The following is a 13626-nucleotide window of genomic DNA, read 5'->3' as shown; positions in this document are numbered from 1 at the left end:
ATGTGTTTTTATTAATAATCCCTATGAACTGGGATAGGAGATCAACACCACCCGCACAAAAACTCAAAATATCGTCAATGTACCTGTGCCAGGCCAAAGCGTGGCAAAGGTACATCGACAGATCCTCATCAGAAAACAATTCTCTCTCCCACGCCCCCAGGTACAGGTTGACATACGACGGAGCACACGTCGTGCCCATCGCAGCCCCCTGCACCTGGAGGTAGTGGGTACCCTCGAACAAAAAAATATTGTTTCTCAAAATCAAATCTAACAGGGTCAACAAAAACATGTTGTGGGCCGTGTTTTGTATACTTAATTCACCAAGAAAAATTCGAACAGCCTCTACACCAAAATCATGCGGTATGCATGAATATAGGGCCTCCACGTCCAAAGTCACAAGCAACACACCAGGGGGAAGCTGAAGATTCTCCAAAATTTGTAGAAGATGCGAAGAATCGCGAATATATGATGGTAATGCCCAAACGTGCGGTTGAAGATGCCTGTCCACATAGATGCTGGCGCGTTCAGTGAGGGAACCCCTGCCCGATACAATCGGGCGTCCTGGGGGTTTTCTTAAATCCTTGTGGACTTTAGGAAGTGAATAGAACGTGGGCAAAATTGGGGATAGTACTTTCAAAAATGTCACTGTGTCTAAATCTATTACCGTACGGGATAGAGCATCATCAATAATAGCGAACAACTCCCCCTGGCAGCGTGCGGCCCTGGACGGTGGGACCCTCACATAGCAACTACGTTGACTTAGAATATCAAGGCACATCTCTCTGTACAATTCTACCTTCATAAGCACTATGTTTCCCCCTTTGTCTGATGGTTTAATAACCCATTTTTTGTTAGTCATTAATTCCGTAAGTGTATCTCGTTCCAATAGATTCAAGTTATCTCTATCTGACTTGCGACCCTTTCATTTAGAGATGTCCCTCTCAACCACCTCAATGAAAGTCTTTAAATTTGGAAAAATGGGAAAAGGTGGAAATTTTTTGGAAGTATTCCTTAATCCTACCTCGTCTAGATTTGGGACGAAGTAGGATGCGTACAAATCTGTATTAGCAAGTTGAGAACCTGTCTCGACATTGTCATTTAACTCATTCAAAATTTGGAGGGTAGTTAGGTCCTTCTCTGACCACGGCTTCTCACAATTGTGTGATGGAACTTTTTTTGATTTATCACCGTAAAGGGCCTGCAGTAGAATCCGTCTCCCAAACAAGTGTAGGTCCACTATAGTATCAAAAACATTTATGTTGTATGCAGGACAAAAACCCAAACCTTTAGATAGTAATGATAAATATATATGGGGAATGGTTTCTCCTGTCAAATTTATAACTTCCAGACCTATATTTGGGGGGATGGCTCCCTTACAGTCAATACCATCGGAGTCCTCCTGACATGATGAATCTGTGTCTTTCTGGATATTGTCTTTTTCCTTACCTTTTTTATTACCCGTCTTGGGTGTAATTTGTGCAATATGTTAATGTCTAAAATTATATTGTTCAGAATTCTCAATACCAGAGGCAGAGCTGTCTGAAACAGGAATGCTGCTACCAACTGATGAATCTGATTCATCAGTGGGTTGGGGCTGCTTGGGGGGAGGATCTGTCTTAGGAGATTTGGGTTTGTTTGGGGGCCGTCGCCTTGGATTGCTCCACCTGTAGGCAGAGCCGATTTTATATGCCGTTCTGTCACGTAGAACCTTTTGGTCCCTATGTACCACTAGATTCTTATTAAATTGAGTGGTATGTTTATCAAGTTCTTCACTACGGACCTTATAAATTGGCTCCTTCTCAAATGTTTTTAGGGAGTCAGAGACCTTTTGGATCTCCTCCTCTGTTATTTTTAGATCTTCTGTATCCAATTCATTCATCAAAGTCAAACAGATTTTGGCACAACATTCAAAATTCCTCTCCCATCGTTTTTTGAAATCTTTAGTGAGATTTCGACGGTGGGGGAAGACCTGAAACCGCAGCCAGAGTGGAGCAAACTGATCATCCAAATATACCTTATTATATTTGAGGTTCCACCATAATTTGGACTTCTTCTCATATAATTTTGTCAATTTCCTAAAACCACCATTAATGAGCTGTTGTGCATCTCCCGTGCCCTGCATCTGTGTGCATTCCTTCTCCACCCGGGCCAGAAGGCTATCCCACTGAAGCATCTCACTATATCACCTATCAATAACGCTCCCTGTAGAATCCCTGATCCTGCGGATCCAATTATCCCACGTAATGTGGTTATTAATCTCCCGGGGTACTCAGAAGCGAAATGAGTTTGTGGTCATACAGGTCCCCCAACTCCATAAAGAATGTAAGTAAACTGTGAGATAGAATAAAGGAGGGGTGTGACGTGGTTGAATACAAACCAATCTTAATTCAAAAAATGTTACAAAACTTTATTGATTATATATCAAAATTTATAAAAGCATAACACATGAGACAACTCCCACCACACAACCCACCATCCACATGGACCTACCCGTAACCCCCCGGGGTACCCCACTCCTCCCAATTCCTGCCACTCTAATATATCATGTGCACATGAACCAGTCATCAAACTGCGCAATTTCTGTCTGAACACAAAAAATGGAGAAAAAGGTGCTTGATTGTACAAATTCCTCAACGATGGGCCACAGGATCAGCCTGTGAACTTCCACTGGAAATTCCACTTAATTACTGCCTGCGGAAAAGCAGATAGATAGTCCACATAGCAGAGGATCACAGATTCAATACAGCCCACGTAGATGTATCAGCCAAAACAGGGCAGCGTGAGGGCATGTCTCCATATACTTGAGAATCACCACAGCTTTTATATCATAACAGGATCCACAGTAACAAGCCCACTGTATATATCAGCCAATATGATGTGAAAGCAAAAAGACTGAAGCAGCAGTTCAACATATGTTAGTGCAGCATGTAGCAAGCAGATCATGAAAGAATGCTTTCAAGCCAGAGTTCAAACATCATAAGTAGGCATATTATGATATTCTGTTAATTATTACGCGCATGTTAATTATTACGCGCATGTTATTTTTTTTCACGCGTAGAGCGTAACGGCGAACGCCAGTAATTACGGCACAGTATGCGTTATGTAGATAATTGTGCTGTGTTGGCGCACGTAAAACTGTACGCGCTTTACAACGCACGCTAAACGCATAGCACGGCCGTGCTATACGTTAGCACGGTTTAGTGAATCAACCCCTATGTATGGAGAAAACAAGGCACAGCACACCAACATCAAAACCTCATCCCGACTGTGAAGTATGGTGGTGGGGCCATCATGGTTTGGGGCTGCTTTGCTGCATTAGGGCCTGGACAGATTGCTATAATCGAAGGAAAAATGAATTCCCAAGATTATCGAGACATTTTGTAGGAGAACTTAAGTTTCTGTCCACCAGCTGAAATTTAGCAGAAGATGGACGTGGCAACAGGACAACAACTTAAAGCATAAAAGTGAATCAACAACAGAGGGGCTTAAACAGAAAAAAAATACACCTTCTGGAGTGGCCCAGTTCTGACCTCAACCCAATTGAGATGCACTGGCATGACCTCAAGAAAGCGATTTACACCAGACATCCCAAGAATATTGCTGAAATGAAACAGTTCTGTAAAGAGGAATGGTCAAAAATTACTCCTGACCGTTGTGCTTATCTGATCTGCAACTACAGGAAACGTTTGACGTTATTGCTGCCAAAGAAGGTTCAACCAGTTCTTAAATGCAAGGGTTTGGATACCTTTTCCACCTGCACTGTGAATGTTTACATGGTGTGTTCAATAAAAACATGGAAACATTTAATTATTTGTGTGGTATTAGTTTAAGAAGACTGTGATTATCTATTGTTGTGACTTAGATGAAGATCAGATCACATTTTATGACCAATTTGTGCAGAAATCCATAGGATTCCATAGGGTTCACATACTTTTTACTGCTACTGTATATACCGTCAGGTCTCCAAGCTGTTGCCTTAGTAATTGCATTCAATTGATATGGGTGGCAGCCATTAGAGGTGTCCATGAATCTTTAGTATAGGTAAGGTAAGTATAGGTAACACAATGGGTGTCTGGTAGGGGTTAAAAAAAAGATGGGTCACTTTAACACCCCACCCTGTTTTTTTCCTTGTGACTTTACAGTATGTATGTTTGCATTGTCAAAATTATTTGAGTATTTGTTTTCTTGCTGGTAGTTTAAAAGGCATTTTATTTATACGTTGTGAAAATATCACCTAGGATAAAACTCAGGTGAAAAAGTAAATTGCATATGGTCCCCTTTCTCTAAAGCGGATCTGAGATTAAAAACTAACTATAGCAAGTAAAGTTTAGATGGTTTACAGAGTAAATCTAGCTGCAAACCGCTTCAACAGTATATGATTATTTCTTCCTGTGATAAAATCAGAGCAGCCATGTTCTGCTTGTCATAATTACACAGGCAAGCTGCTCTGCATCTCCTCCCCTTAGCCTGTGAAAACTTCACTCCCCTGTCCTCCTCCCCAGGCTGCGCTCCCATGAGCACTTGTAGCATGGGACGCGGAATGCCTAGGCACTGGAAGAGCTTTGGGCGTGGATACATTCATTTACATGCACATAGGTAATAAATAAAATTAAAAAAAGAATTTGGGGGGAAGAATGCCAAATAAACTATAAGTAAGGGGCAGAAAAATTAAGGCAGCAGAAGTTTGTCTCGGGTTCACTTTAACTTAGAATTCTGTCGTTATTCTGAGGATCGAAACCTTAACTTTAGAAATCTCTCCTTAACTTAAGGAGATAATGCTTATTTAAAGGTTTGCCCAAAGGTAAATTGCTTAGTGAATACTAAATGCTTTATCATTATGTAAAAACAGCACAGAGTCGTTATTAAAGACAGAAGATGAGCTTAGTGAATTGTGGCCTAACTTTTTGTGGCCATTACTGCAATTAAAGTTCCTCACTGTGCAGAATGTAATAAAGCATTTACCGTAACTCTATCTATTAGGTTTATAGAGCCATTTGTACCCTTCATCAAACTGGTCTGCCTGCAATAACAGTTTATCACTACATTTATATTTAACTATTTCATAAAAAAGTGCAGTAGTTGTTGCCTGTAAGAAGAGGAAGGCAGAGTCAGGTAATCTTTGTTTTTAGTAAAACACTTGATGTGCTCCCTACCAGCACCTCCTGGTTATCAACAGCTGTCATTCCATCTGAATGGGAATTACAGCTAGAAGAGCCAGGCCAGGTATTTTTCTGCAAAAAGTGCTGTTGTACCATGTACAAACCTTTGTGCACTGCTGATGAATGTATATTTACTATCATATGCATAAAAAATGGGAACTAAAGCTAGGCTGAATTAGGTCTAGTGAATTGTAATATAAACCTTGACTATCTACTTTGATTTTTAGCCAAGCTGAATACAGCAGAATCTTGTTGTGTATATAGTAAATTCTCTTATGGTAAACCTCTGGCTACAGTACACTCAGTCCCTAGGTCCCAACCATTAGACTGTATGAAAATAGTGTATGACGAATCCTGATATAGTAAACTTCGGACATAGTAGTAATCACTACACTGGCTAGACACTTAAAGATACACTGAAGCAAAAAAAATATATGATATAGTGAATTGGTTGTGTACTATGAATAATTACTAGAAGATTATCAGCAAAGAAAATATTCTCATATTTTTATTTTCAGGTATATAGTGTTTGTTCTAACATTGCATCATTCTCTAATACAGTATGTGCAGATTACACAACACTCAGCATTCAAAATAATTCTTTCAGAGCAGTCTGTGAACTAATGACCTCTCCTCTGGCAGAGGAAAAGTAAATAGTTAACTAACAGTTGAGATAATAAAATCAGAAAACAGCCCTCTCCACGACTTTGAAAGTCGTAGAGATAATGGCTTTTTTGCATAGAGGTAACAACTGGAGTTTCTTAACTCTTCCTGTACTGGAAACAATTAGACTGATGTATCTGATCTTAATGTTTTATTTCTTAGCTGTACTACACATACAAATCATAATATCATAGTTTTTTTTTTGCTTCAGTGTCTCTTTAAAGACTGCAGATGAACAATGAGATTCTGGCTTGCATGCAAATGTAATGCAGATTGTATGCAGTTCTGGATTGGGCAAATAAAAATCAGCATGAAGTGCGTTTGCTTGCACATTTTCAAGCTGCGTACAACTTCCATAACATTCCATAGCATCTCTGCAATATATGTGGTGTGTGTGCGCATGTGTGTATATGTGTGTGTGTATATATATACACACACACACACACACACACACACACACACACACACACACACACACACACGCAAAAGTTTGGGCAACCTTGTTAATTGTCATTTTTCTGTATAAATTGTTGGTTGTTACGATAAAAAATGTCAGTTAAATATATCATATAGGAGACGCACAGTGATATTTGAGAAGTGAAATTAAGTTTATTGGATTTACAGAAAGTGCGCAATAATAGTTTAAATAAAATTATGCAGGTGCATAAATTTGGGCACTGTTGTCATTTTATTGATTCCGAAACCTTTAGAACTAATTATTGGAACTCAAATTGACTCGATAAGCTCAGTGACCCCTGACCTACATACACAGGTGAATCCAATTATGAGAAAAAGTATTTAAGGGGGTCAATTGTAAGTTTCCCTCCTCTTTTAATTTTCTCTGAAGAGTAGCAACATGGGGCGTCTCAAAACAACTCTCAGAAGACCTGAAGACAAAGATTGTTCACTATCGTGGTTTAGGGGAAGCAAACAGAAAGCTGTCTCAGAGATTTCAGCTGTCTGTTTCCACAGTTAGGAACATATTGAAGAAATAGAAGAACACAGGCTCAGTTCAAGTTACGTCTCGAGGTGGCAGACTAAGCAAAATCTCGGATAAACAGAAACGACAAATGGTGAGAAAAGTCAGAGTCAACCCACAGACCAGCACCAAAGACCTACAACATCATCTTTGTGCAGATGGAGTCACTGTGCATCGTTCAACCATTCAGAGCACTTTACACAAGGAGATGCTGTATGCGGGAGTAATGCAGAGGAAGCCTTTTCTCCGCCCACAGCACAAACAGAGCCGCTTGAGGTATGCTAAAGCACATTTGGACAAGCCAGCTTCATTTTGGAATAAGGTGCTGTGGACTGATGAAACTAAAATTGAGTTATTTGGGCATAACAAGGGGCTTTATACTTGGAGGAAAAAGAACACAGCATTCCAAGAAAAACACCTAAAGACAACGACCCAAAACAGTGCTCAAAATCCACTAAGGTGTTCATCCAGAGGAACAAGTACAACGTTGTGGAATGGCCATCTCATTCCGCAGACCTGAATATAATTGAAAATCTGTGGTGTGAGTTAGAGAGCTGTCCATGCTCGGAAGCCATCAAACCTGAATGAACTAGAGATGTTTTGTAAAGAGGAGTGGTCCAAAATACCTTCAACCAGACTCTCATTAGAACCTACAGGAAGTGTTTAGAGGCTATAATTTCTGCAAAAGGATGATCTACTAAATATTGACTTCATTTCTTTTTTGTGGTGCCCAAATTTATGCACTTGTCTAATTTTGTTTAAACAATTATTGCACACTTTCTGTAAATCCAATAAACTTAATTTTACTCCTCAAATATCACTGTGTGTGTCTCCTACTGTATATGATATATTTAACTGACATTTTTTATCGTAACAACCAACGATTTATACAGAAAAATCATGACAATTAACAAGGTTGCCCAAACTTTCGCATCCCACTGTATATACAGAGCTGAATAATTATTCATACCCCTGGCAAATTTTGACTTAACCTCCCTGGCGTTCTGGACGAGAGACGCCGTAGGTCACCGCTCAGGCCCCGCTGGGCCGATTTGAATAATTTATTTTTTTTAAACACACAGCAAGCACTTTGCTTGCTGCATGTCCTACCTGATCGCCGCCGATCCGCCGCTACCCGCCGCGATATAGGCCCCCCCGCCGAGACCCTGTGCGCTGCCTGGCCAATCAGTGCCAGGCAGCGCTGAGGGGTGGATCGGGTCTCCCTGTGACGTCACGACGTTCCGTCGCCATGGCGATGGGGGAAGCCCTCAAGGAAATCCTATTCAGAACGGGATTTCCAGACGGGTCATTGTGCCGGCGGCGATCGGAGGGCAGGGAGGGACGCCGCAGGGAGGGGGGAATCGTGTAGCTAGCGCTAGGCTAGCTGCATGATAAAAAAAAAAAAAAATGTGCAAAATCCGAGAACGCCAGGCAGGTTAAAGTTACTTTTATTCAACCAGCAAGTAATTTTTTGATGGGAAATGACATAGGTGTCTCCCAAAAGATAATGAGATGATGTACAAAAGGCATTATTGTGGAAAAAGTAAACATTTCTCAGCTTTTATTTCTATTTGAGAAAAAAAGTGTCCAGTCCAAAATTATTCACACCCTTCTCAATAATCAATAGAAAAGCCTTTATTAGCTATTCAGCAACCAAACGATTCCTATAATTGCTGACCAGCTTTTTTGCATGTCTCCAGGGGTATTTTCGCTCATCTATTTTTAGCAATGAGCTCCAAATCTTTTAAGTTTGGATGGTCTTCTTGCCATCACTCTGATCTTTAGCTCCCTCCACAGATTCTTAATTGGATTCAGGTCAGCACTCTGGGCCACTCCAAAACATTAATGTTGTTTTCTGCTAACCATTTCTTCACCACTTTTGCTGTGTGTTTTGGGCCATAGTCATGCTGAAATGTCCATTGGTGGCCAAGGCCAAATTTCTCTGCAGACTACCTGATGTTGTCGTTAAGAATCCTCATGTATTTTTTTTTTTTTCATGGTGCCGTTTACTGTGATTAGGTTTCCTGGTCCATTGGCTGGAAAAACAACCCCAAAGCATTAGGTTCCTTCCACCTTGTAGACAGTGGGGATGGTGTTCTTTGGGTTGAAGGCTTCTCCTTTTTTACGCCAAATGAAGGAAACATCATTGTGACCAAACAATTCAATTTTTGTTTCACAGAAGTCAAGAAGTTTTCTTTGTCCAGATGAGCATTTGCAAAGGCCAAGCGAGCTTTTGTGTGCCTTATCTGGAGAAGTGGTGTCCTCCTTGTTCTGCATCAGTGGAACCCAGCAGTGTGCAGTGTCCGTTGGTTTGTCTACCTTGGTGGTGATCCTTGGATTCTTTATCACCTCTCTCACTATCCTAGCCAGCACAGGTGTCACTTTTGGCTTCCAAACATGTCCCCTGAGATTTTCCACAGTGCAGAAAATCTTGTATTTTTTTGCACTGTAGCCACTGGAACTGGAAAACATTTAGAAATGGCCTTGTAGCCATTTCCTTACTTGTGAACAGCCACAGTGCGCAACTGCAGATCCTCAATAAGCTCCTTTGTCTTAGCCATGACTGTCCACAAATCAACTGATGAGAACTGCTGTTTTTCACCTGTTGAATTGATTAAACCAGCTGTTTCCAATGAATCAGGGTAATTAGGATGCTTTAGAACAGCTTGGACTGTTTGGAATAGTATAGAATTTAGTATTTTCCCACAGACTGTGACAGTTTGTGAAGGGTATGAATAATTTTGGACTGTACACTTTTTGCTCAAATGTAAATAAAAACTGAGAAATGTTTACGTTTTCCACAATAATGCCTTTTGTACATCGACTCATTATCTTTTGGAAGACACCTATGTCATTTGCCGTCAAAAAATGTAACTTTAAGTCAAAATTTGCCAAGGGTATGAATAATTATATATATATTCTGTATCTCTGCATTAGATATATCTGCTGCAATCTTAAAATTGACGTAATGTTATTATATAATTTCTGATTATATAGTTTTATGTCTCATGTTCTGTTTCTTAAATTTTTAGGAAACCTGAAGTTTAACCAGTTTAACTTGCCTGGGGCTTCTTACCAGCTCCCTGCAGCCGCCCTGTGCCCACGCCATGACAGACCGATCCTTCGGTTCCCCACAGCGACCCACTTTAGTTTTCAGCAACTCAGCGAGCCGGGGCACCAGAGGATAGGTTTGGCGTGGGCACATGGCGGCTGCAGGGGGCTGGTAGAAGCCCCAGGTAAGCTAAACTGGCCTTTTTTAAAAACGACTTCAGGTTTCCTTTAAAGTGAATCTGAAGTAATTAAAAAAAAAATTACATCAGTAGAGGAAAACTTCTGGATGCTCCAGAGGCTTCCAAGATCCTCACTTACTCCTCCGCTGCCAGCCGGGACCCTCTTCTTTGTGAAGGGGAGTGGGGCCGCGAGCACCATATTTGGCATTATTGTTGAATATTTTCAGCGGATTCCAGCGCAGAAATGGAGGGGTGTAAGAAGACTGGGGGAGCCTCAGATCTCTAGATGCTTCCCCCTATCGAGGTAACTAGTTTTTTTTTTCTTCACTTCAGTGATGCTTTAAAGAGACTCTGAAGTCTCCCGAAAATTAGGTTTTTACTTTAAAACCCTCATAAACATTATTGCCCCTCTTAAAACGCAGCAGAACCACGGCTAAAAAAACCCTCAATCACCCCAAACTCACCCCTTTATCGGCAGGCAAAATCCACAACTTTCATGGTCGTGGATTTTGCTGCCACCTCTATGTGCGTCACTCAGCGCCTAGCTCCGCCTCTCCCCCGCCCCTCTCAGTGAAGGAAGACTGAGAGGGGGCGGGGAGAGGCGGCAATCCAGGCTGATTGATGCACATAGAGGCAAAGCTGCGCTGCCTCTATGAGGAAGAAGCTCGCGATGTACACCCGTGAGTTTGGGGTGATTTGAGGGGGTTTTCAGCCGTGGTTCTGCAGCGTTTTAAGAGGGGCAATAATGTTTATGAGGGTTTTAAAGTAAAAACCTCATTTGTGGGAGACTTCAGAGTCTCTTTAAAGTTTTTCTTAAGTCATCGTTGAGAATGACTAAAAATGGTTACTTTCCCTCCACTTTATATCAGGCAACAGTGGACATAGCAAAAATTGCAGAAGCTTGCAAATTGAAATCTGATGTTGGGGGTGAAGATGCTATCCTTCAGACTAGAACGTATGACCTGTACATTACATATGACAAGTATTATCAGACGCCAAGACTTTGGTTATTTGGATATGATGAGGTATGTCATAAAATATACATATTTGCTTTCATGTGTATTTCGGGAAAGTTCTTGAAAGAGATTATCCTTGATGTGCATCTGTATTTCTTTTATGTTATATTAATGACTTTAAACGCATGAAAATTGTGTACACCAGATTTAGGAAACATGGGTGTCTATACATTGAAAATACTCTGCAGCACTGCAAATTAATGTGTGCTGGGGTAAAGACAGCAACGTATGTAAAGAAAAGCACCTAATAAAGCCCAAAATAGCACCACACGGAATGTAATCAATTAATCAAATTTTTTTTAAACAGCTTATTAACACTATAAGCAAAGGTAAAAACATTTAAAATATCCAATCCTCAGCGCACTACAGCTCTCAATATGCATAATTTATATCACATTACTATACAAATATTAGTAGAGTACCAGAAATAAATTACTAAAGACCTCCTGTAGGAGAAACGCGTATCACCCGTGGTGTTCACCAAGTGAACCAGGGCTTGAACCCGGGTTCAGATTGCGTCCAGTGATAAAGTGCAATAGTGATTATCAAATGTGGGGAAAATTGCAAATTACAAAAATATAAAACGGTGAATAAATATCAAAAAAAACACATGGCATTGTGATAAGGTGCTTGATCAATGGCTAACAACCCACTAAGTAATAGGAATGCAGGACTGCATATAGAGAAGTGCATGAGAGCACAATACTTTACTTTACCCAGAGTAACCTGGCACAGAGGTAGGAGCTGGCGAGGAGAGGAGGAGGGAGTCCCTGGTGGACAACTCCACCGGTATCGTGGCAGTCACGCTGCTTTTTCAAGAGAACATTTGCATTCGTTTGGCACGTTATGCCGAGTTAAATAGTGTGGTAGCAATGTCACATGTGTGCACAGGAAGTGCATCACCACCTGGTTCCACCAATAGAAAGGCTTTCAAAAGCCAAGGAGAACTTCCTATAAAGCAGAACCAAACTGGAACTCAAGGAAGTAAATGTGATTAGAACCACACTGGAACTCAACGAAGTAAGTGGGGTTTAGCAATAATTTGTAGGGAAAAAGAAAATGGACAATTAATTATGCGAAGCATGGACCCCAGGGAAAAAGGTAGTCATAAGGCCAAGATCAAGCACCTGGAACATTATATAGACATGTAAAACACACGTTACTTGAAGTTAATACAGCCTCTCTTAACCCTTTCCACTCGTATGTCCTGCATAGCGGGACATTGCGAAATCCGCGTTCCAGTCGTATGTCCCGCTGTGCGGGACATTTTTTCAGCGGCGGTTTGCGACGCATCTGGCCGCACGGAAAGCCCGATCTCTGTCCCTATACTTAGTGGGCATGTAAAATTACATGCCCACACAGGTGCTACCCCCCTCCCCTACAAAGGAAGTAGGCGATCGCCGCTGGCAGGAAGTAGCAGCATCAACTCTGCTTTGTTGTTGCTGATTGTTACTGCTTTTCTGCATGGCCTTTTAAGCAGATTCCTGGCAAGTTACTTCTGGTGCATTCCTGGCTGATCCCTTGCAGGTTTTTTCATTCAGATTTCTTGCAGATCCATTGCAGATTCCTGGCAGATCCCTTGCATGTTCCTTCTAGCAGATCCCTTCTGGTTATTTTTTTGAAGATTCCTTGCAAATTCCTTACAGAGCGGAGCAATGGCATCCCCTGCAGCACGTAAAAGAAAAATGACAGCGTTTGAAGTGGCACAGCGGATTATGAATGACAGCAGTTCAGAATCCGATGTGCAGGATTCTGGTGATGACGGTGACTATACTGTCACTGATGATGAGGATTATTGCTACAGTGATGACACTAATATTGAGGAGGCTGATGAAAGTGGGGAGCCTGCTGAAAGTGGGGAGGGTGATGGTGATCACAGAAAATGGGCAAGCTTCTCTCCTACCAGTGACTGCTTGCTGCATAATTTTCCCTTTACTGTGTGTAATGCAGGGGTACAACTGCCTGCAGCTAATGTTCCAGAAACTGTCAGTGGGTTTTTTTGAGCTTTTTTTTTTACACCGGCCCTTTTAGAAGAAATTATTAATGAAACAAATGACTATGCCAAAAGGAAGTTAGAAAATAACCCTCCTTCACCCAGATCCATCTGGAGGGGCTGGACTGATGTTACTATGCAGGAAATAAAGGCATACTTTGGAGTAATTCTTACGATGGCACTGCAAGAAAGGGGATCTATCCAGGATTTTTTCTCAACTCGGTGGATCAATTACACCACCTTTTTTGGAGATATTTTTTCTTGTGAGCGATTTAGTCGGATCCATTAGATGCTGCATGTTTCTCCACCCATCAGTGGTCCGGAAGGCCCTCAAACTAGGAGTTGGAAGGTCAGGAACTTGACAGAACATATGAAAGAAAGATGCAGAAGTCTGTTTATACCCCATAGGAATGTAGTGATTGACGAAAGCACAATTAGTTTCAAAGGAAGATCAAAGTACAAGATGCACAATCCTCAGAAACCAAGCAAGTGGGGCCTACGAGTGTTTTCTATGGCTGATTGCGAGACTGGATACCTCTTTGCGTTTGAACTGTATTATGGATCTGCAACTACGGAAAGCTTGCCA

At 41.3% G+C, this 13626-nt stretch overlaps 1 protein-coding gene across 1 annotated transcript in view; it reads left to right on the top strand.

Moving 5' to 3' along the window:
• Positions 1 to 13626, top strand: part of ATG3 (autophagy related 3) — a 130772-nt gene that overhangs the window by 96016 nt on the left and 21130 nt on the right. Inside the window, exon 10 of the mRNA XM_068269828.1 lies at positions 10901 to 11056. Coding sequence (XP_068125929.1) covers positions 10901 to 11056 — 156 coding nt within the window. The remainder of the gene's footprint in view (positions 1 to 10900; positions 11057 to 13626) is intronic.

This window comes from Hyperolius riggenbachi, chromosome 2 (assembly GCF_040937935.1).
Source record: "Hyperolius riggenbachi isolate aHypRig1 chromosome 2, aHypRig1.pri, whole genome shotgun sequence".
Classification (NCBI taxonomy): domain Eukaryota; kingdom Metazoa; phylum Chordata; class Amphibia; order Anura; family Hyperoliidae; genus Hyperolius; species Hyperolius riggenbachi.
This window is presented reverse-complemented; position numbering and strand designations above follow the sequence as displayed.